At 27.3% G+C, this 26,955-nt stretch overlaps 1 protein-coding gene across 2 annotated transcripts in view; it reads left to right on the forward strand.

Moving 5' to 3' along the window:
• Positions 1-26,955, forward strand: part of LOC109599739 (zinc finger protein 91-like) — a 68,188-nt gene that overhangs the window by 23,762 nt on the left and 17,471 nt on the right. Inside the window, exons 1-2 of one of the 2 annotated variants that reach the window (XM_020015763.2) lie at positions 19,749-20,019; positions 25,884-26,110. In XM_020015763.2, the coding sequence (XP_019871322.2) occupies positions 25,885-26,110 (226 nt within the window). In that variant the 5' untranslated portion in view covers positions 19,749-20,019; position 25,884. Of the gene's footprint in view, positions 1-19,748; positions 20,020-25,883; positions 26,111-26,955 lie in introns of those variants that run through there. The other variant, XM_049966825.1, reaches the window with a different exon arrangement.

A 26,955-nucleotide genomic window follows, 5' to 3' on the forward strand; every position in this document is an offset into this window, starting at 1 on the left:
TTTTATAAAAATTCTAAATTATAATAAATTAAGCTAATCGATTTCATTAAAATTTTATTTACGTAAGTTTTTTTCTTTATTTATAATCATTAAAAATTTCAAATTTCTTTGTCAATCATTAAATTGGCTTAATATTTACAGAAAAAAATATGTCTAGACAAACCTCCATTTGATTAACTGTTGTTAATGGTGAAAGATCCTTATGCAATAAATTATGCAGATTCTTTTTGCTAAAACTTTATTTATAGACGTGTCTCTATCTGAAAACGTTTATTAAATATTCTCTTTTAAAATCTGTCAAATTTGCTTCAACTTTATGAAAAATTGATCTACATTTGACACAAATCTAATCTATCATGTCATAATATGTCTAAAACAAATTTAATAAATTAATAAATAATAATAATTTAACAATTTTTTTATTATTATTATTAACAATTTAAAAATTGTTAATAATAATAATTTGACCATAAATTAAGCTAATTCTTAATCTTTAATTGTTCAAAAGTGATTCTATTTCAAAAGTCTTTAGCAGTCATTAAATTAAATTGAAATTTATGTAAAATTGATCTATATTTGACACAAATTACATTTTATTAAAATATTTAAAATAGAGAAAAATACGTCTAGATAAAATTCTAATGGTTGTTAATAGTAAAAGAATTTTGTCATAAATTAAGCTAATTTATAATCTTTAACTGGGTAACAGATACTCTCTTTCAAAAAACTGTGCCAATCATTAAATTAGCTTCACATTTGTAAAAAATTAACTGATATTTGACGCTAAATTTTTTTTAAAATGGTATAAAATAGAGAAGTAATATATCTAATCAAACTTCTATCTCGTAAAAAGTTGTTAATAGTAAGAGAAAAATTTGTAATAAATTAAGCTAATTTTCAACCTCTAACTATTTAACAAAGATTCTCTCTAAAAAATTTTTGTCAATTAATAAATTTGCGAAAAATTTATAGAAAATCAGTTTATATTGTTTTAATTTTTTGATTATTTTAATAATTGAAATAAAATTATTTCTTCTAAATAAGCAAATAATTTTAAATATAACATCATAATATTAAAAAAATTAATATAATTTTATACAAAAATTTTAAAGATATAAAATTATTTCTTATATACAATAAGTATTTTTAGTATTTTTGTATAATAATTGGGTATAAAAAAATTGAATAGAATAATTTTTTGTTTTTTTTTTATTTTATAAATAAAATAATAATTAATGAATTATAAAGAAATCTTGAGAAGTTTTCAAAATTTACTTCAAATAATAATAGTTAAAATTATTATATGTCATTTCTTTATCAGTTAATTTTTATCTGATTTATACTTTAGCTTTTTTGACACTTCAGCCATCACTTCTTACATATCACTTTAAAAATATTCCTGTATATTGTACAAAAATAAATTATGACAATAATTTTTTAGTATACTTTTTTAGAATAAGTTTTACATTCTTCATTTTTTTTGTAAAAAATAAGAAATAAATTAGTAAATTAAAATTTGAACATTTTTATATTTTTAATTTTTCAAATTATGTCAGATTTATTATGATTACTTTTATTAAGAAAAAAAATGAGAAAAAATAATAATCGTGTTTATTTAACACTTGCATATTAAAAAAAAATAAATTCGTAGAATTATTTTTATATAAAATTTTTAAAGTTAATGTTTTATCTTTTTCATTTTATATATGAAAAAAAAAATAATTAATAAATTAGTGAAATATTATTAGAATATTTTTTTTGGTTTTTAATTATCTAAATCAGTTCAGTTCACTCATGTCAGTTTTATTATTATTAAACAAGTTTTTAAAATTTACTTTAAGAATAATCTTTGTATTTTATACTTGATTTTATAAATATCTCTTCATAAAAGTAATTGATAAAACTCACCTAATTTGGAAAATTAAAAATTTAATTTTTTTATGAATTATTTTTGTATATATACACAGTGATATTGTTAAAGTAATTTGTAATACGTGATCTTAAAAATCAGTAAGTAAATTAAAATTAAAGTAAATAATATACATTTTTTTGTTTTTTATAGTAATTTGTAATAAGTGAAATACTAATTAAACCTAAAATAAACGACACAATGCAATAATTGTTTCGAAAATTACTTTATTAAATACATTTAAGTATTTTTATACTAATTTATAATAAGAAAAATACAAATTAAACTTAAAACAAAGGACACAATGCAATAATTGTAATTCGAAAATTACTTTATTAAATACATTGTAAGTATTTTTTATTTACTTTCACTCTAATAATAACCTATTAAAAGTAATATATCATATTAAAAATTACCATGTACGTATAATTAATTACCTTTAAACACATTAATTTATAAATTTGGTGCCTGTAATTTAAAATTCGATTAATTGTTCAATAAATATAATCAACGTACCGAAGTAAACTTCAACGAAACAACCATACTCATCAAAAGAAAATAAAAAAATGTACCGTCAGTCTTGACCGCCAAGTAGGTGTATGCAAAAGAACAAAGGTGAAACGGGTCGAAAAGCAATTTCCCGCTCCACAATAAACTACAAAAGGTGACAAAGTGTTCCACACGTTCGCGTCCATATTAATTGCCGCTGCATTGATTAACTAACTTCTGAAAGCGATGTCCATTAAGATTCTTATATGTGCAGCTTGTAAATTCGTCCGGACCGCATTCCACAAAAAAAAACAACAATTTCGGGGGGGCCCCGACTGATACCGGGGCGCTGTGTGCCACAGTGGTATTGGCAATAATTTTTGATCCGCCGAAACAAACATCTGCAATCCTATTAGGAGGCCCAATCTGGACGGACGCTTCCTTAAAACGGATACCGTTATCTCGGCTGCCACGGCCTTTTCGACCGCTGCTTATAACAATATGAAGATTGTGTGCATGTGTCGGGCTATGATAGCTCACCGGTCCGTGCCAAAAAGGCCGTTCAGAACCGGATCGACGTTGGTTGTTTTTTAGCTGACGTGGGAAGTACTAACCTTCCTTGTTTCGATTATACGAGTTTTCGACGGTGTTACAGTTAGGAAGCGGGGTAATTGTGGGGTCAGCTTCGCAAATTAGTACTAAATGATGAACGGAACCGAAGTACCAACAAGGAAGAACGGTAACTTCTCGGCCCTAGGAGGTGTTGCCTTCGGAGACTTCGAAGGTGTAGGTGTGGAGGCACAAAGAAGGAAAGCAAAAGAGAACGGAGCCTCGTCCGGTCCTGTAGGAGACGTAGACATGTAAATGACCAGGGCACGAGCCATCTGTCGATTGGAACAACCACTCTCACTAGCCGCACCACCACCGAGATCATCAACCGGCACCCTGCACAGGAAAGGGAACCCGACGCGGGCCAATAACATCAAACTCATCACTTTTGATTTTATTAGGGTACGAAACCAGATCCGGCCGTCAGATAAAATTGCACGGCAGGTTCACCGGCCATTAAGAGAGAAGACCCGTTGAAGGAATAGTTTCCCGTTATAATGGCAGTTTTTTGTACAATAGATAAAGACGGGGATTAATAACAGCCATTTACATACGCAGCTGACTAATTCACTTCCTCGTACGAAAACGACGCACTTTCGATTATTGCCCTCCCAAAATTAAAGTGAAGGACCCACGTGAGGAATTTATGGCTTTATAACGAGCTCTTCGGGATGGCACTTCCCTTATTTATTAGTTTATTTTTTGGATTGGATTCACATAAATCGCGTCCGATTCGCAATAAATTCTTCGTTGATCCACGTACGGTGGCTAATTAACATGCCCGAGCCAGTGACATCTGGCGTGTTAATTTGTTACATCTGAAGAGCAACTGCTCCACATAATTATTATGTGTACGTTTTAATTACGTACGAATATCATTATTTATTTTCGTTCGGAATTCCTGCAGGACATGCAGCCTTGTAATCGACAATTCGGACATCACATTTAAATTTTAATACCGCCAGGAGATTAACGAGCTAATTACCATAACCATAACAAAAGCGAAATTGGATAAGTGGCGTTCTTTTGGGTGAGACCGAGTAATTATCAACCGCAAACGCATGTTTGCCACAAAACAAATGCGATCTCTTTACCAAAGAAAGTAAGACGTCTTTAAAGTCATCTTGTGGAGCTGGATCAGTTTCTAGTTTCGTAACCGTGAGAAACGATGCAAAGGATGATGATTTTTCAAATTTTTTATGATGAAATCAAGGATTGAAGAGTTTTAAGAGAAGCAAAAGAAAAGTAATACCTAAGAATAAAATAAAAGCAAGAGTGTAAAGGTAACTAAGGATGATGATTGTATATCGAAGAACTTAAAACTTACTTAATGTTTATTTTTTGCTACCAACAAAAGTAATTTTTTACTAAAAGAAAAAGATTTTTATAAACTAAAATCATTTTCTAGTTTCATAACCTAGGCAAAGATACAATGATAGAAATAATTATGATGAGACAAACTTCCATTATAGTTTTCGACTGAAACCAATGATTAAAGGTTATTTAGAGAGGTAAAAAGAAGAAGTAATATTTAAAAGTAAATTAACTTTAAACTCGAACATATCGTAAGTTATTCTTTATGTCACATTGATTATCAACAAACGTACTCTCTTTAGCAAAGAAAATCAGATATATCCTTAAAATTTCACAACTAAGACAAAATATTAAATGATGATGAATGACTGATCCAGTATCAAGCTTTTGATGAAGAAACTAGTAAATGAAAGGAGTTAAGAGAAATATAAAGAAGAAATAGTTAAAACTAAAGTAGCAATTTATATGTGAAAGACCACTAAAGCTAAAGTGTTTGTATGGAAGTATGATAAAACAAACAATAAATTGTTAATTTTGTCATGTTTTCTACCAACAAATGCCCTCTCTTACCAAATAAATTAAGGCATACGTTTAAAGTGTCATAACTAAGACAAATATACAAATGATGTTGATTCGACAAATCCATCATACTTTTAATGATTGAAGTGTTTTAAGGGAAGTAAAATGAAGAAGAAATGGTTAAAAGTAATGTAGTTTTAAACACAGACAATTTTTATATGAAATGTCACCAGGGTGATGATGTTTTTGTATGAGAGCATGATAAAACATATAATGACACGTAAATTTCTCATTTTGACATGTTGACCACCAATAAATATGGTCTCTACCAAGAAATGTAAAACTTATCTTTAAAGATTCACACAAAGATACAAATGATGGTGATTGGATAAATCCAGGATCATCCTTTTAATGATGAAATCAGTGACTAAAGGGTTTTAAGGAAGTAAAATGAAGAAGAAATGGTTAATTGTAATGTAGCTTTAAACACAAACAATTTCTATATGAAATGTCACCAATGTGATGATGTTTTTGAATGAGAACATGATAAAACATATAGTGACACATAAGTTTTTTATTTTGACATGTTGGCTACCAAAAATGTAGTCTCTACTAAGAAAAGTAAAACTTATCTTAAAAGTTTCACACCTGTGACTAATATACAAATGATGATGATTGGACAAATCCAGCATCAAAATTTTAATGATGAAATCAGTGATTGAAGGGTTTTAAGGAAGTAAAATGAAGAAGAAATGGTTAATTGTAATGTAGCTTTAAACAAAAACAATTTTTATATGAAATGTCACCAGGGTGATGATGCGTTTGAATGGGAGCATGATAAAACATATAATGACACGTAAGTTTTTCATTTTGACATGTTGACTACCACAAATGTGGTCTCTTTACCAAAAAAAGTATAACTTATCTTTAAAGTTTCACACCTGTCACAAAGATACAAATGGTGATGAATGGACAAATCCAGCATCAAACTTTTAATAATAAAATCAGTGATTGAAGGGTTTTAAGGGAAGTAAAATGAAGAAGAAATGGATAAAAGTAAAGTAGCTTTAAACACAATTAATTTTTATTTAAAATGTCACCTGGGTGATGATGTTTATATATGGGAGCTTGATAAAACATATACTGACACGTAAGTTTTTCATTTTGACATGTTGACTACCAATGAATGGGGTCTCTTTACCAAGAAAAGCAAAACTTATCTTTAAAGTTTCACATCTGTGGCAAAGATACAAATGATGATAATTGGACAAATGCAGCATCATACTTATAATGATGGAACCAGTGATTGAAAAGTTTTAGAAAAGTAAAAAGAAAAAAATAAAAGTATTGTAGTTTTAAACACAAATTGAATAATTGAAATGAAGGGTTTTAATAGAACTAAATAGAAAAAGTAAAACTAAATTTAAACACAAACAATTTGTGTGTATGTGTGTGAATTGTGATTGGGGTGACGATGATTTTGTATCGAAGCGTGGTAAAACACTCCGATGACCCTTGCGTTGTTCATTTTGTCAGCATTTGAATCGCGAGGTCTTCGCTGTCAAGTGGAGAGGGTGTAGGTGAGTCGAAGGGCCAGGTGAGCCTCAATATTGGCGCACATGGCACTATTAATTATATTGATATAGGGGCTCTGCACACACTGTATGCTGATTTGTATAGATTGTCTGTTACGTTGCCACGCGAATACTGTAAGGTGAATCATTAATTTACTGATTTTAATTTAAAATCCACCACCATGTTTAGCGAGTAGTCAGATGGTCCCATCAACTGATCGTCAGCCACGATTACGTTCGTTATACGATCGGGCGAAAATTGAGATGTGAAAATATGGGCCTCGCATAGTGACGGTCGAAATATTAAGGAGACGTCGAGGTAATTTTCCGTGTTGGTTCGGCGGGCATAAAAGATTTATGAGGAGGCCTCATTCCGGTGCGCCGGAATGTCACAATATTATGGCTAAATAATTGATGCGAAAGACGAAGCGTACGTTTCGCCGTGGCTAAATGAGTGCAAAAGGAAGTCGACAGCTGCTGGTCCAACAATAATCAAAGAACTTGTGGCTCGGTCCATCTCGAATTACGCGGTAATTTAAAATGCCATGGTAATTACACGATGTACGGAGGGTGGCGGCTTTCTCACTTCGTACTTTCTTGGCCGTTGCCAAACAATGAGCCGGGTAATTGGAAAACGGTAATTAATTTTGGTTATTGGATAACTGAGTAATTTAAATAAACGGTATGTTTGTCTAAAAAGCAAGCAATCTCTGTACTTACCTATAGTGTAAAAATCGATGTTTATTTTAAATGTGCGGATACCGTTAATCGTTTCCCCGAAGCATTGTTTTTACATAACAAACCAGCTGAACCGAGTTGCAAAGTAAAAAGAGAAGAAATAGTAATAATGGCACGTAAGTTTTTCATTTTGATATGTTGGCTATCAATAAATGTGGTCTGTTTATCAAGAAAAGTAAATCTTATCTTTGAAGTTTCACACCTATGACTGAAGGGTTTTAAGGAAAGTAAAATGAAGAAGAAGTGGTTAAAAGTAATGTAGCTTTAAGCATAAACAATTTTTATATGAAATGTGACTAGGGTGATGATGTTTTTCTATGGGAGCATGATAAAACATATAATGACACGTAAGTTTTTCATTTTGACATATTGACTACCGAAAATGTGGTCTCTTTACCAAGGAAAGTAAAATTTATCTTTAAAGTTTCACACCTGTGACAAAGATTCAAATGATGATGATTAGACAAATCCAGCATCATACTTTTAATGATGAAATTAGTGATTGAAGGGTTTTAAGGGAAGTAAAATGAAGAATAAATGGTTTAAAATAATGTAGTTTTAAACACAAAAAATTTTTGTATGAAATGTCACCAGGGTGATGATGTTTTTGTATGGGAGCATGATAAAACATATAATGGCATGTAAGTTTTCATTTTGACATGTTGACTACCAAAAATGTGGTCTCTTTACCAAGAAAAGTAAAATTTTTCTTTAAAGTTTCACACTTGTGACTAAGATACAAATGATGATGATTGGGCAAATCCAGCATCATACTTTTAATGATGAAATCAGTGACTGAAGGGTTTTAAAGAAAGTAAAATGAAGAAGAAATGGTTAAAAGTAATGTAGGTTTCAACAAAAACAATTTTTATATAAAATGTCACCAAGGTGATGATGTTTTTGTATGTGAACATGATAAAACATATAATGACATGTAAGTTTATCATTTTGACATGTTGACTACCAAAAATGGTGGTTTCTTTCCCAAAAAAAGTAAAATTTATCTTTAAAGTTTCACACCTGTGACAAAGATTCAAATGATGATGATTAGACAAATCCAGCATCATACTTTTAATGATGGAATCAGTGACTGAAGGGTTTTAAGGGAAGTAAAATGAAGAATAAATGATTAATAGTAATGTAGCTTTAAACACAAATAATTTTATATGAATTGTCACCAGGGTGATGATGTTTTTGTATGAAAGTAAGAGATGTAACATTTTGGTTACCAATAAATGTGGTCTCTTTACCAAGAAAAGTAAAACTTATCTTTAAAGTTTCACACCTCTGACTAAGATACAAATGAGAATAATTGGGCAAATCCTGCATCATACTTTTAATGATAGAACCAGTGATTGAAGGGTTTTAAGAGAATTATTGGATAACTGAATCTCTGTACTTACCTATGATGTAAAAATCGACGATTATTTTAAATGTGCGGATACCGTTAATTGTTTCCCCGAAGCATTGTTTTTACATAACAAACCAGCTGAACGGAGCTGAACATGTCCAAACGCATTATTAAACGTTAATTACCGCACTCGTCGACTTTTTTAAAGTCACGGAAAATCGAATCGAATTATTAAAATAATCCTTTACAGTCGTAGGTAATTTCTTAACCAATTATCCTCATGAAATAATTATACCAGCTGTATTTATCGATTTTAATGCCCGAGCTACTTACGTGCATTTGTTTATTGTAGTGAAACTGAAAAAGCATATTTAAATCATCATCTCAAACTAACGACGACAGGAAACCTTCTGGTAATTAATTCATGTTGACATAATTCCGTAATCAAGTAACCGTCAGATGTAGCTCTAAATATGCTGGTGATTGATTTCACATTAAAATATTTTATTAATTCTAGGCCGGCAATTTTAAAAAGCTTAAACATCATTATGTCTCCCCTGGTTGGAGGTTTGAAAATTTTTTATGTTTTGTATTTCAGACCGTTTATACAATTATCTAATTAATTATGCAACAGACACGATATTACACATGCATTTTTTAAAGATTTGCTGAAATGGTGTTTGTTTTACAACTTGAATTCAATTCTTGTCAGTTTCAGACTTACAAAAGATACACAAAGAAACATATTTGTTTCAAATATGTCCATTTTTTATTAGTAACTTCTGATATTATTCAATACTACCAATTTATGAACATAGCTTGTTTACAAACATATACAGGTTACATATAATAAAATAATCTAACCCAAAAATTAATATGTTAGCCACACTGGAGAATATTTAGTAATGCACAAATGTCTCCCCAAGTTAGCAAGTTTGAAGATTTTTTATGTTTACATTAGATCTTGTACAAAATTATATAATTAAATATACATAAGACAGAACATTACATATGTATATTTAAAAAACTTGCTCAAATTCTATTTGTCTTATGATTAGAAATCAACACTTGTCTAAGTTTCACTTTCAGTTTTAAACAGGAATGTAAGAAACACTAATAAATTGCTGAAATATAGAATAACTTAGATTTTTCACCAATTTTCTAGAAGACTTTTAGTTACTTTTGATATTTTTCAATACTCCCAACTTAAAAACAAACTTCGTTTACAAACATACAAGTTACATATAGTGTACCCTGATCTAAAAATAAAAATATTGGCCAAATTGGACAAAACTTGGTACGAGTAATACACAAATTGCTGCCAAAATTTTGATCATAGATTACTCAATAAAGTGTGCAACAAACTTAAAAAAAAAAGCAGAAATATTATTATGTCTCTCCAAGTTAGCTAATTTGAAGAATTTTTATATTTACATTAGATCCTTTGCAAAATTATCTAATTAAATATACATGAGACAGAAAATTACAGATGTATCTTTTAAAGACTTGCTCAAATTTTATTTGTTTTATGATTAGAAATCAACATTTGTCTAAGTCTCAGATTTAAACACGAAAGTAAGAAACACTTATAAATTGCTGAAATATAGTATAACTTATATTTTTCACCAATTTTCTAGAAAATTTATAGTAACTCTTGATATTTTTCAATTCTACCAACTTATAAACAAAGCTTGATCACAAATATATACACATATGTATATATAACCTAAAAATCAAAATGTTGTTCAGACTGTAGAAAAAAACTTATTTGTTACCATGTTAAATCAAAACTGTATCCCTGTCCCTTAAACCGGTGGACGCGTAATTTTAAAACATCGATTAAACGACAAGATACAGATGAGACCCTTCCACCTAGAACGAAAAGCCCGATGGCATATGGCAAACGGTGGATGTTGGACGCGAGCCGTGCACGTGCCCCATCGCGGCGCTTTTTCCTAACCGACGTTGCTTTCTCATCCGTGGCACCGTTCATATACCATCCCCCTTTGGAAACACCTTGGCAACGCGCATCCTTCCAACCACGTATTATACTGCATTATATACGTATTAAAATGTGAAATCTATTTATTATGGTAACGTTACTTAAGGGATGGACGACATAAGGGTTGTGTGTGGTGAAATCGTGACCCACTGACCTAAATGTTGCGTCTGAGATTTTCTAAATCACTTTTGGTGAACACAACAGTGTTAAGGGTGTTTTCTCACAATTAGCTTGAATAGAGGGCTTAAATAGCCGTTTTGTGCACATTAATTTATGGTCCAATTTGTGTCTTACACGTACCAATTTTTTTCCAGTGCCGCCAACCTCGTTATTATTGAGTTGGGATATTTTATTATAGGCAACCCGTATATATTTATAAATAAACTTTGTTTATAATTTGCTATTAATGACTGATACAATAAGTTTCTAAAATTCCAATAGAAATTCGATAATGAAGTGGCTTATAAATTGCAAAATAAATTAACAAGAGTTTTAATACAATTACAGTGGTGATCATTATTATAGTAACTTTTTAAAATGTTAAATATTTTAGCCATGATTCTTTTATAAAATGTGAATTGTTTAAAAAATATTAACCTAAAATATTATTTACTATTATTATTTTATATCGTAGTATAAAAATTGCAATCTTTTTATTCTATAAAATGTTACATATATTTTTCTAAATTGTTTTGGACATAAATAATTTGAATTTTTATGGATTATTAACATTTTGTAAAATATTCTTTTTGTTTTACTGTTTTGGCCATCTTCTTGATACTTTTGATATTTCTCCATACTGTCAATTTATAAACAAATTTTGTTGACAAACGTATACTGGTTAACCTAAACCAAACCTAAAAATAAAAATGTTGGTCACACTGATGAGAATTGGCTATGTGTAATTCACAAATTTATGTCAATAAATGGAATAATGAAATGGCCAATTAATTTCAAAAAGTTTAAACATAATTACATTGTTGGTCATTTATATAGCAACTTTTTAACTCTTTTAAAATAATATTAATTTACTATTGATATTTTATATTTCATTATAAAAATTACTCTGTTCTTGTTTTATAACATGTTCCACATATTTTTCTATATTGTGCAGGACATAAAAATAGCAAATTTAATTTTGAAAGGGTTTTTTATTAATTAAATCTGTGTTATATAATCTAACATTAACATTTTGTAAAATATCCTTTTTGTTTTACAATTTTGGCCATCTCCATATTCCATCTGATACTTTTGATATTTTTCCATTCTACCAACTTATAATCAAAGTTTGTTTACAAACATATACTGGTTAACCTAAACCTAACCTAAAAATAAAAATGTTGGCCACACTGATGAGAATTGGCTATGTATAATCCACAAATTTGTGTTAATAAATGGGATAATATTTCTAAAGTTTAAAATTATATTGACAAGTTGCATAGTAGATACAACAATATCAGAAAAAACATGAACATTATATGTACTGGTAACCATCTCATATTTTTAATATATTTTAAAAGTTGCTGTAATCATGTCAACTACTATACGTATGATTCTGAAGAGAAGTTCAAAGCTGAGATTGATCTTTTCTTCAGTTTCAAGAACAAACGAAAGAACATTGGCAAAAAATTGTTGCTTATTATGGTAATTAATTTATTGAATAAAGTAATTTTAAAATTAACCATTAAAAACGCAAATTATTTGTTTAGGCACCAAACATTATTAACAAACCCATTTGTAATAAAGGTTACCGCTTAACACCGTTTACGTAAACAAATAATAATAATACAGAAGAAAAAAAAAACAAATTAATAAACATCATCATTCCCGATGAAAAATCAATACCGCCCATCCATTATTACGTTATTAAATTGTTTTATTGACACATTTTTTAACCTCCGCATTTGTCGGACCGATGGAGCAAAACACAAACACTTCAGGGCAATTTAGTGAAGTGAATTTCATTTTCAAATGGCATAATAATTTATTCACAGTAAATGCGATTAAAAGATGTGGTTTTGATACTAAATTGTTTTCGGTGGGGGGCGTCGGCGTGTCACGGCGCACGGGGGGGTTTTTAATTAAAGATTCAGTACCGCAATCATCCGTACTTTGTTGGCCGATAGCATCGGCGTAATTTTGGTTTCCGTTTTGATTGTGTTAAGTAGTTGGATTCGATGAATTGTTTTTAATATTGCAATCGGTTTTCATTACTTAATTGTCTGGTTTTAATTTTTTTAGTTGTTGTTGTTATTGATACGTCAATTATGTTATTATGAGTACCACAAATGACGAAAGCTTTTTTCTCGTTATTAATTGGAAAAAATTGAGTTTTGTGTATCCAAAGAAAGTATTATTAGTATTCATTATGAATGAGCTGGAAATTACATATTTCATGAAATCAATAAAAATATAAGATTACAGAATAATGTGCTAGTAATAATTTACAAGATAATCTATCCAATTTAATAAAAACAAATTGTATAATGAAATTGCTTGCTAGTAATAAAGTCAATGCCCAAAATTAATGTTATAACGATATGGATAATTCACTAGTCTTTTATGTTAACAATTTATTTATGTAATGGGAAATTGTCCCAGGAAATGATATATTTAATTAAAACGTTCGTTTGACAAGTATCTTTGGTTGCCTGTTATATAAATATATGTCATAATTAATGTTTGTTACATTTATAAAGAATAATCTGATAGGAGAGCTCAATATAAATGAACGCAAAAAGGAACAAAAATTAAAATATTAGATGGTAATTTGTTGGTTGGAGATAAAAGGTCATCAAATTTAGATTAAGGATCCCCTTTTATAAATCATAATATTTGGTGTATTTGACATAATAATCGACAAACAAACCAGTTTTTAGTCGATTAACTCGCTTTGTGTAATACACCGAAAACAACTGAAATCAAATGTTAATGGCACCTTTATATTTACACCAGACATTTGATTTTGTGTCCCATAAGAATGACTAATATTGTCTGAATAAATTTATTAGTGTTGAATCTTAAAATGTCTTTTATTCAACATCATAATAAAGAATTTTTTTCCATTGGGTTTGGAAAAATCAATCTTAGTTTTCACCTTCTTTTTAGTTGGTGAATGAGGTATAACTTCTCATTTAATATTTTGAAGCTCCTTTTAAATTGTCAGTAAACAGTTTAATTGATTATTTGGCCTATTGTTAAGTAATTCATCATCAAAACCACTTCTTAAGTTAAATAAAATCATAACATCAAGTGTTAATGTCATCTTTACATTTACACAGACATTTTATGCTGTGTCTCACAAGGACAATTATAATTGGCAGAATAAATTTATTAGATACAAGAAAGTTATTCAAATTTTTAACGTTTAACTTTAAAATATCTTTTATTCAACATTATAATCAACAATTTTTTGCCAATATACTTGAAGAAAAGATCAACCTCAGTTTTCACCTCCTCTGTTGCTGGTGGATGAGATAGAACTTCTCATTTAACATTTTGAAGCTAGCAGTAAACAGTTGTATTGATCATTTGGCCTCTTGTTAGATAACATCAAATATTAAAGTCATCTTTACATTTACACAGACATCATCAAGAAAGTCATTCAAATTTTTAATGTTTAACTTTAAAATATATTTTATTCAACATTATAATCAACAATTTTTTGTCGATGTACTTGAAGAAAAGATCAACCTCAGTTTTCACTTCCTCTTTAACTGGTGGATGAAGTAGAACTTCTCATTTAACATTTTGAAGCTTCTTTTAAGTTGGCAGTAAACAGATGAATTGATCATTTGGCCTCTTGTTAGGTAATTCATAATCAAAACCATTGTTTAAGTTAAATAAAATCATAACATTAAATATTAATGTCATCTTTACATTTACACAGACATTTTATGTTGTGTCCCACAAGAACAATTATAATTGGCAAAATAAATTTGTTAGATACAAGAAAGTCATTCAAATTTTTAATGTTTAACTTTAAAATATCTTTTATTCAACATTATAATCAATATTTTGCCAATGTACTTGAAGGAAAGATCAACCTCAGTTTTTACTTCCTCTTTAACTGGTGGATGAAGTAGAACTTCTCATTTAACATTTTGAAGCTTCTTTTAAGTTATCAGTAAACAGTTGAATTGATCATTTGGCCTCTTGTCATCGTCAAAACCATTCCTTAAGTTAAACAAAATCATAACATCTAGTGTTAATGTCATCTTTACATTTACACAGATATTTTACGTTGTGTCCCACAAGGACAATTATAATTGACGGAATAAATTTATTAGGTACAAGGAAATCATTTAAATGATTAATGTTTAACTTTAAAATATCTTTTATTCAATATTATAATCAACAATTTTTTGCCAATATACTTACTACTGATTTCACCTCCTGATTATCAGATGAATGAGATAGAACTTCTCATTTGACATTTTGAGCCCCAACCTCACGGGAATTGTCATAAACAAACTCAATTTTTGTCCCATATAGCAATAAGTTTAAGAAAAGTTTCGTTTACCAATTGTCAAACACCTTAACCTCACTTAATTTATGTGAAATCTATTAGTTGAACTTTTTGATGAAATTTATTGCAGTCAGGATCAGAGTCCATACTGATTAATTACTGATATATTTGTAAACATGTTGCACAAAGATTCTGCACTAAATATTTATTATATTTTTCGTTGGTACAAATTTTAATATGACCTTGAATGATTTTCAAACATTTATTCCCACTTTTAGACTCGCGAAATCAAAATTGTAGGATTTCATCACTTGTAACATCTCCAAACAACTTTTGCTGCTTTAACCTGATTTTTGAACACAAAGAACTTGAATATAACATTTTTAACCAAAAAATGTTTTAAATACTGAGAAAAAATAACTAATAGTTAGGAAGAGCATAAAGAATTGTTAAAACAATTCTTAAAATATAATACAAAAAATTAAAAAATAGGTAAAATACTTAGTCTGAAACCAAATAATTAGGTTAGGTTAGGTTATGTTAATTGGGGATTCACCGCCTTCCTCCACCTTAATAAATAATTCTGTTTAATTGACAATTCACAAATAGGTACTGATGCATTCGTTCGAAAGTCGTTTAAAGGTGAGAGTACCACATTTTGTCTGAATGGAAAAACCAAAACAACTTAATTGGACGATAATGAGCGTCGATGGTGCGACAACGGGTGCAACTGTCGCTCGCATCAAAGTTATATGATAATGAAGAAGTCCGTTGAAGAAGCGACCGGCGGCACATGGCGTGTGCTCACCCCCTGTGACATCGGCACACGTGGCGGGCCCTCCGTACACATTCGCATTGCGTGAATCGGTTTAACAGTTTCGGGGGCAAAACCGTGCAAACTGAAATTACAAATCGTCGACCGATGTTTATTAATTGATTTGGACGTTCCGTTTTGATGTACCCCAAAAGTGTGACACCCACAGAGGGTTCCACATCTCATATTTTGTTCCAAAAACTCCAAACTGGTCTGTAGCTCTTCGACGTTACGATTTAAATAAATACGTACCTTGAAAACGGGCAGTTTTATTGAATTTTTTCGATCCAGATGTCGACAAAATGGACCTTGAACGCGTCCCACCTAAACCAAAACGGAATATTTTAAAACTCAACCCCGTCAAAGTCGAATAAATTCGAATCTACGAGAACACATGTCCTGTTATCATACGATTTTCTTCGGTCGAGTAGCCCGAGAATGCCATATGCTTTGAGACGTCGGGCTCAATTAAAGCACGAAAAACAGGTCATACCTTCAGTTAAAAAATCGTTAAACGAAAAAAGATGCGCGTTCCGGTCGCTCATCAACATATGGCGCTTGGTACCATTCCGATTGATGGGCTAGATGGGTTGTAAGCGTTTGCAGGTAGAAGGAAAATCGGAAATTGTTAGATTTATTGGAGATGTTCACGTTATTTGCATTTATGGTAATGGCTCTTTCTTCGGGTTTATTAGTCCTGTTTCCGGTTCGAGGCATCGATATTACCGGATTTTGATAAAGTTAATCCTGGCAATGGTACTATTTTGTGGTTGAAGATATGAATTTATAATTAATCTGTTCAAATTGTAAAGAAACAGTAGGTAAAATTTTTTATAGTACATTTACAAGCAGTGATTAACAATTTATTATAATAATAACTTAAAATTGGTAGTGCTGGTATATTTCTCTTTATGAATATTTTTTATATTATTTAATAAATATATTATTTATTATGGTATAATTATATAATTTTTTAAAAAATAGATATTACATATTATTTTTCTATTATTTTATATATAATTATATGTTTACTATAAAAAATAATGACTAGCTAGTTAGAATTGAAAGGTCTAAGGATAAAATACAAAAAAAAAATATTTTTTATTATCATCTTAGATATGTTAAAAATTAATTATAAAATTATTTTATCTGAAATCTACATTCTTAAAGGTTTAAAGATTAAAAAAAAATTAAAATAACATTTATGTGTATATTTTTCATATAGATTAATGAATACAGATGATGAATTTTGTAATAATTATATATTTACAATAAAAATTAGATACTGGTGAAGCTTAAATATTCTATAGATATAGTTAGTTGAACTGAAAGATATTCGTAGTTAAAATAATGAAATAACTTGAAGTCCAAAATAATCCACAGGTACACTGCTGAAGGTTTAAAAGTAAAAAATGAATACAAATCTAATTAATTAACATAATTTTATATTGATTAATGAACATTATTTTTATATTATTTTTAATAAATGTATATTTATGATAAAAATTAGACACTGGTGAAGCTTAGAAATTCCACAGACGAAGCTAGTTAGAATTGAAATGTTTAAATAGAAAATACAAAAGAACATTTATATTTTATAATTACATTAAATATGTTAAAAAGGAATTATAAAATTATTTTATCTGAATATATTCGTAGTCAAATGGGACAAAACAATATGAAGTCCAAAATAACCCATAGCTACACTACTGAAGATTTAAAGATCAAAAAAGAATGAAAGTCTAATTCATTAACATATTTTTTATATTGATTAATGAACATAATTCTTCTATTATTTTTATTGAATATATCTATGGGATAAAAATTAGACACTGGCGAAGCTTAGATATTCCACAGACGTAGCTAGTTAGAATTGAATAGTTTAAGTAGAAAATACAAAAGAACATTTATATATTATAATTACATTAAATATGATAAAAAAGGAATTATAAAATTGTTTTATTTGAATAATATTCGTAGTCAAATGTGATAAAACAATTTGAAGTCCAAAATAATCCATAATTATACTACTGAAGATTTAAAAATTAAAAAAGAATAAAAATCTAATTTATTAACATATTTTTTTATATTGATTAATGAACATAATTTTTCTATTTTTATTAAATATATATTTATGATAAAAATTAGACACTGGTGAAGCTTAGACATTCCACAGACGTGGTTAGTTAGAATTGAAAATATTAAGTAGTTAAATACAAAAGAACATTTATATCTTATAATTACAATAAATATGTTAAAAAGGAATTATAAAATTGTTTTATTTGAATAATATTCGTAGTCAAATGTGATAAAACAATTTGAAGGCCAAAATAATCCATAGCTACATTTCTGAAGATTAAAAAAAAAAGAATAAAAATCTAATTTATTAACACATTTTCTATATTGAGTAATGAACATAATTCTTCTATTATTTTTATTAAATATATCTTTGTGATAAAAATTTAGACACTGGTGAAGCTTAGACATTCCACAAACGTAGCTAGTTAGAACTGAAAAGTTTAAGTAGAAAATACAAAAGAACATTTATATCTTATAATTACATTAAATATGTTAAAAAGGAATTATGAATATTATGTGATAAAAAAATTTGAAGTCCAAAATAATCTATAATTATACAACTGAAGATTTAAAGATTAAAAAAGAATAAAAATCTAATTTATTAATATATTTTTATATTGATTAATGAACATAATTTTTCTATTATATTTATTAAATATATATTTATGATAAAAAATAGACACTGGTGAAGTTTAGATATTCCACAGACGAAGCTAATTAGAATTGAATGGTTTAAGTAGAAAATATAAAAAATATGTATTTTTTATAATTAAATATGTTAAAAATTAATTGTAATACACATGTACAATAATTGTGTTAAAAAATAATATAAAAATATTTATATAAGCAATATTCGCAGTCAAATATGATAAAACTGTTTGAAGTCCAAAATAATCCACAGCTATACTCCTAAAGTTAAAAAGAATATAAAAATAAATTATTATTATTATTATTATTATTATTATTATTATTATTATTTTGCAATAATTACCTAATTATAACAAACAAAAAATTTAGATAATACATAAAGTATTCCATAAACTTAGCTAGTAAGATTTGTTGATTTAAGTAATAAATGCGTCATAAACACTCATTTATTATGTTAATATCACATGTACTAAAAATCGTTGTGAAATTTTTTTACCTAAACAACATTCTTAGTCGAAAACAATTAATTAATATTTTTTCAATTAGCTTAATCGTGAGTGCAGTGATGTAACAACTCAATAAAACACAATATTAACTGCAGTAAAATTCCTTCATTTATCAAAACAGGCAAACAAACAAACAATTATCTTATTGTTCAATTAATTTCTAATTTTATTTCATAATGACACGATATCTAGCTACTGTATTCGCCCCGTCCCCGAGATACACATCAAAATATGTTAATTGAAACTGATCAACATAAAAAGACAATTTACAAAAGTAAAATCGTCCGTGTACTTATTACCAAGGTGTCCCAATATCAACCTGTCCTCACCCGAACAACGTCGATCCGTCAACCTCAAACCCCCCCACCCCCATTTCTTAATCACACAATGCGAGAATTAACCTCAAAAAAAAAAGCAATAATAAAAGGCAAGTGCGAAAAAAATCCAGCGAAACCGGCACAGCCGAACGATCAATTAACAATTAAATACTTTATCGCACAGCGGTTGCGGAGAGCCGGGCACGGTACGCACTGGATCCAATCAGGCGCGATCGACGCCCACCGCGGTCTCTCCCCCAATGGCGGCGCTTCGCGGCCCTCCCGAGGGTGGCGTTGGGACGAGTACTCGGCACGTGTTCCGTACGGTGCGATGCGGACGGCCGCGTTCGCGCTCACCTGGGTGGGAGACGGATAAGTTTATACCTGTGCCGGTGACGGAGGTGAGTTTTCAGTTCGGTCTCAGGATCCGTGCGCAGTGCTTTCCGATCCCTCGACACGCCGAGGGTTTTTGTTCGTTGGTTCTGATCATTTTTTTCTTGACACACGCACGTCGAAGCGGTCGGTTGCGGTGGTGATTATGAGAACTTGAATACGGGTGATTTATTTATTTATTTTTTGGCTCAACGATTTGTGTGTCATGTACAGACTGTGCCGCCTGTTGCTGTGATTGTGCCATTTTTTTTTATTATTATTTAAGTTACTACGACTGTTGGGATTTTAGGTAAGGATTTATCTGATTATAAACTTTAGTAATTTATATGGTTTCCTGTAAAATTACTTATTAGTTTTTTGTCTAAAATAAAACAATGAAAACTTAACAGGAGTATATGGTTTATCAAATAAAAGTGAATCTTAATTCACAATATCTTACAAAATAAAATTTCTCATTTATATATTTTGTTAGATTTAATCCGGGGAATCACATAAGTTGCTCAAGCATTTAATATACAAATTTTATCATTGAGATTTTAGTTTAACGTTTAAATTTTTTTTTTAATTTATTTTATTTGTGGTTAATATACAAATAATTGTTTTATTTCAAATAAATCTTTGGCATTTTTTTAAATTCAGCATAACAAAATAAAGTTATGTTAAAATTATCTTTTTTAATTTAAAATAATTCATTAAACTTCAATATAAAATAAATTTTTCACCAAATATTTTTACTAAATAAAAAATTATGTATTCAAGAAGTAATAAAACCAACTTGAAAGACTGAAAGCAATGTCTCAATCTGAAATTGAATTTTTATGTTTATTTATTCAAATAATGTAATAATTATCTAATATTTTTGAATATAAACTTATAGAAGATAAATTAAATAAATTATTCTAATATATTTTTATTAAATAAAAGAATTTGTATCCAAGAAACACTAAAACGGACTGAAAATATCAAATTTTAAAATGAATAATTAATTATATATTAAATATTTTTTATTTTTATATTTACTTACTCAATTAATATATTTTTTAGACTTCTTCTTTTAATTTAAAATAATTAATCTTTAAACCTGAAAATAATAAATTTATTGAAATATACTTTTAATAAATAGAAAATTTTATGTCACAAAAATATTGTAGCCAACTTTAAGGGATGAAATCAACTACTCAAATCTAAAATGAATTTTTTAAATATTAACTTATAGAAAATAAGATTTTCAGTCTTCTCTTAATTTAAAATAAATTCTTAAACCTGAAAATTAAATAAATTTATTCTATTACAGTTTATAATATTTTAAAAGATAAAACCAACTTCTCAAATCTAAAATAAGTTGTATATTAGATTATATATTAAATATTTTAATTTTTATATATGTAATATATTAATTAATATAATGATTTTTTAAAATATTAACCTATAAAAAATAAAATTAAAAATAAGTCTTCTTCTCTTAATTTAAAGTAATAAATTCTTAAACCTGAAACCATTTGTAAGGGATGAAATTAATTTCTCAAATCTAAAATGAATAATTATATATATATTAAATAGAAAAATTTATATCCAAAGAATATTGAAACCATCTTTAAGGGATGAAGTCAACTTCCCAAATCTAAAATGAATAATTAATGGTATATTATTAGTCCTTAAACCTAAAAATTAAATGAAGTTATTCTAACATATAAATATTTAAACCACCTTTAGTGGATAAAACCAACTTATCAAATCTGAAATAAATAATTAATTATATGTTAAATAATTTTTATTTTTATATTTAGACTTACTTAATTAATATACTGATTTTTTTAAATATTTGCTTATAGAAAATAAGATTTCCAGTCTCCTTCTATTTTAAAATAATAAATTCTTAAACCTGAAAATTATATAAATTTCTTCAAATATATTTTCATTAATTAAAAAAATTTATATCCAAGAAATATTGAAAGAAATTTTATAGGATGAAATCAAGTTCTCAAATCTAAAATAAATAATTAATTGTATATTTATTTTTATTTACATAAATTTATTCTTTTATTTTAAAACAGAAAATTATATAAATATATCACAATATATTTTTACTAAATATTAAAATTTATATTTAAAAATTATTGATACCAAATTTAAAGATTGAAACCAATTTTCTTAAATTTTAAATTTATTATTTATTACACTGAATTTTAGCTTTAAATTTATGGAAAATCAAAATAACACTAGTTAATTCTAAAAAATATTAAGTACTCCAACCTGAAAATTAAATAAATTTATCATAATAAATTGAAATATTTAGGTCCATTTTTGTAAGCTTCTCATTTAAAACTTCTCGTGTCTATTTAATTTTTAATATATTCTCTATTAAATATGTTCTTTTTATTATTTAATTGGAAACAAATATGTATTTTTAAAATATTCATCACTCTATAAATTATAGTTATACTATATAAAAAATATACACTTATCTTTTAATTATTATGTTTAAGTATCCATATCCGTATAACAACCAGTTTAAAATAAATGAATGTTTTTAAAAGCCATTTAAAATTAAACAATGTACTAAATTTAAATTACAATTATTGGCGGCCGGCGTACATAATTTGAAGAGAAATACGTAAACTCCACTACTCATATAATTTTAAAACACTGATAGCATTTTAAATACAATGTACCTAAATCATAAATAAATAATTACCGCAACGACATGCACGTAATTCTAATTAAGTTTAGATCGACACAAACCAATACGAAGCAAATTAAAACCGAAACTGCACATTGAACGTCGGGCGCATCCGCCAAAAACCCAAAAACGACCATTTACAATATTAAACGGTGAGTTACAGCTGTTTTAAATGCGACCCGGGACGGTAATAAACAGATCCAGACTTATTTACGGCGAACACTTAAAAACCACCCCCTCACCGAATTAATTGATTCTCCCCCCGCTCTTGGGGGGCGCATCGTGATCGTGGCCATCGGAAACCGAAATCAATCCGGCCCAAATGGCGAGTGTCCGGCACTTTATGCCCCTGTTTACATCCGTGCGTTTCGATCACGCGATCCACGATGATTTCGTCTATCGATCACCGAGATTGTCGCCCCCCTAAATGCTTTGTTTTATGGCGAAACGGACGGGAAATGGACATTAGTGTCTCATAACAATCGCATCGGGCCACCCCACCGCACGAGACACGCACACCGCGATTATTTCGTATGTATATAGAACTGCTGTCACCTACGTACACGTACGTGTGTCCGGTTGATAAGGATATTTCTGGAATAGGTTGTGCGGGGGTGGCGGTGGTGGTGATGAAGACAATGAGGTTTTATGTCAGGGGGGAGATCACACAGACTGTTCGTTCGTTCGTTTCTGGGCTTATTGTGCCTATAAAAATTTATGATAATTATCACTTTTTGGGGACGACAGCGACAATAACAAAATATGGTTGAAGGTATTATTTTATTGTTGGTAATTATCTTTATGGGGACTATCAAAATAAAATAATTTTTGTTTAACGTTATTATTAGATGACGTGATAATTATTATGGCGTCTGTTCCTTGAATTAAAAAAAAAATAAAAATAATTAACTAATCGTGTCGAAAACATTATTAAATTATTTTTAAAAAAATGGTTATTTTCCGATTTGAAAATTATTTATTATACTGTATTTTAGGACTATTATAAACATTTAACTTATTAGGGAGAGGACTTATATAATTTCTAACTAATGCTCTTATTAAAAAAATTAAAATATCTAATCTAAAGTTCATTTTTTGACTTTAATATTAATTTTCATTATAAATTACTTTATTTAATAATTATTAAAATATGTTAAAATAAAAAAAATAAATTAAAAGTATTAAAAATTTGTTTTATAAATTAATACAATATTTTGATATAAATTATTGTTATTAATCTTAGTATTATTTATATTATTTAATTTATAATTATTTACATTATTTAACAAAGTTAAATTTTTTAAAATTTAATATATTCGCAATATAATTTTTACATTTTTTAATAATTAATTAAATTTATATTGATATTTTTTTATAAACTTTAATCTTGACTACTATCTTTATTAATTTTAATATTATTTGTTCTATAAATATTATTGATCTTAAAATGTATTTTTATTAATATTAGTATTTGTTCATAAATATTCACAATATTTTTGTTTAATAGAATAAAAATTAAAATTTGATTTAATTCTAATAAACAATTTAAAAAGTATTTTTATTAATTAGTATAACTTATTTTATTAATATTCACAATATTTTTTAAATATTATTTAATAATTATAATTTGTGTTATTATTATCTAATAAATATTAATATTAATCTTAAAAAGTATTTTTATTAATATTAGTATAATTAATTTTAAAAATATCCACAATACTTTTTATATATATCATTTAATAATAATTAATATTTACAATATTTTTTAAATATTATTTAATAATAATAATTAAAATTCGTCTTGTTATTATTTAATAAATATTAATAATAATCTTAAAAATATTTTTATTAATGTTAATATAATTTATTTTAGTATAATTTATTTTATAAATATTCACAATATTTTTTAAATATAATTTAATAATAATTGAAATTTGTCTTATTATTATTTAATAATTAATAATAATCTTAAAAAGTATTTTTATTGATATTAGTATAATTTATTTTATAAATATTAACAATATTTTTTAAATATTAATAATAATCTTAAAATGTATATTTATTAATATTAGTATAATTGTAAATATTCACGATATATTTTAAATTTCATTTAATAATTTTTAAAATTTTATTTAATATTATTTAATAAATGTTATTATGTTAATATATTATTATTATTATTATAAATCTTAAGTATTTTTATTATATTAGTATATTTTTTATAAATATTCACAATATTTTTTAAATATTTAATAATAATTAAAATTTATTTAATAAATATTAATAATAATCTTACGTATTTTTATTAATATTAGTATAATTTCATTTAATAAATATTCACAATACTTTTAAAATTTCATTTAATAATTTTTTGTCCTAATATTATTTAATTAATATTAATAAAAATCTTAAAAAGTATTTTTGTTAATATTAGTATAATTTATTTTATAAATATTCACAATAATTTTTAAGTATTATTTAATAATAATTAAAATTAGTCTTAATAGTATTTAATAAATATTAATAATAATCTTAAAAATTATTTTTATTAGTATTAATATAATTCATTTTATAAATATTTACTATATTTTTTAATAAATATTAAAACTTGTCTTAATATTTTGTAATAAATATTAATAATAATCTTTAAAACCATTTTTATTAATGTTATTTGCTTATAAATGTATATTTTTTAAATTAACTAACATTAACAATTAAAATATTTTATTCATATATCATTAAATAATAATTATATTTTGTCTAGTTTTTTAATAATCATTAGCAATCTTAAAAAAAAAATTTTATTAATATTCTTATTCAAATAAAAGTAAATCTTAAACGTAAATACACTAATTGAAAAATAGGATAATTTTTTCATCCCTTTTCCATTGTTTTTTTTTCCGTTTTTTATGAAAAAATATTCTAATCTAAAAATGATTTATCATTATTTATTTTTTTATAAAATAAATAATGATTAGTGAATATATATATATATATATATATATATATGTATATATATATATATATATATATATATATATATATATATATATATATATATATATATATATGTATATATATATATATATATATATGTATATATATATATATATATATATATATATATATATATATGTATATATATATATATATATATATATATATATATGTATATATATATATATATATATATATATATATGTATATATATATATATATATATATATATATATCCATATTCACAGATAATTGGGGAAAATATATTATTGATTTTATTAAAATTCAATTTTATAGTCTTTAATAAAATAATTCTCACATAAATCAAAACTTGATACAAATTTTAATTAATAATTTAGACAACTTCAAACATCACCGTAATTATAACACAATTATAACGCAAAATAATCAATCAATAATATAATTTCCCTACGTCACAACGAATTCATAATTAATGCCCAAGATTTTATTTACAGGATGCCGCGAGTTGCCATTCTGCCCCAATACACGAACGTGGCGGGCGAGACGCCGCCCCGTTCGCCAACCCTCAGCCCGGCCAGCAGTCCGGTGGCCGGGATCTCGTCCCGGAGCGCCAGCCCGTCGTCGCCCCGATCGCCCCTGTCGAAGTCCCGGCACTCCGCCTTCTCTCTAGTCCACCCGAAAGATTTCCATCGCAGCAACAAGAACTACCTAACGGTCAACGGTGAGTGGCGCACGTTTGTCGTGTTTACCCGACGATTTTTCCGCATTCCCGGAAAAATAAAATGATTAACCGCCGTCGTAAACGTTTGCCGGGCCGTTAATCATGTCGCACGTAATTGTCTGGGACACAATGCGTCCCGGTCGATGTTATTAATCGACGCTAATTGTCTTGTGTCGCAACGGAATCGAAGTGTTGTTTTTCGCTTTTTGATTTTTGCTCAAATGTGAACCTTGACAGATAAAAATATCTCGCCACACAACTAATTTCGTCGACGGCCGTTTGTTTTTCACTAGACTTTGATTTTTTTGCTCAATTAATTAATTTCAAACAATTGTCTTATAATCGACTAACATAAAACGTCAATTACATGCAAATTTATCATTACATGAACAAGGTAAAATTATACAACAACAAATCAGTAAGGTCTGCGACAAGCGGAAAATCAAGGAAACTTGTGTTGCACGTGCGAAATTTTTCGATAACAGTAACTGTCGTGAAAAAGGTCATAAAACACTTTGTTTAACGGCCATTAAGCTTTATCAATAGCGGCCACATTTATTGATAGGTTTGTCCAAATTTATTTTTATCAATTTAAGTAATTAATTAATCACTTAAATATTTTTCTAAAGTAATTTATTCATTTGGTTTACTCAATAACGGTCAGGATAAAGGTCAGGAAACATTTTATTTAATGACCACTCAATTACAACAATGACAGTTAAAGTAACTGATAATTTTGTCAAAAAATTTAAATGAAAGATTACTTCTAAAATTATTTATGACCAAAAATCAATCAATGTATAACTGTCAGAAAAGAGGTCAGGAAACATTTTATTTATTGGTCA

This window comes from Aethina tumida, chromosome 4 (genome assembly GCF_024364675.1).
Source record: "Aethina tumida isolate Nest 87 chromosome 4, icAetTumi1.1, whole genome shotgun sequence".
Classification (NCBI taxonomy): Eukaryota; Metazoa; Arthropoda; class Insecta; order Coleoptera; family Nitidulidae; genus Aethina; species Aethina tumida.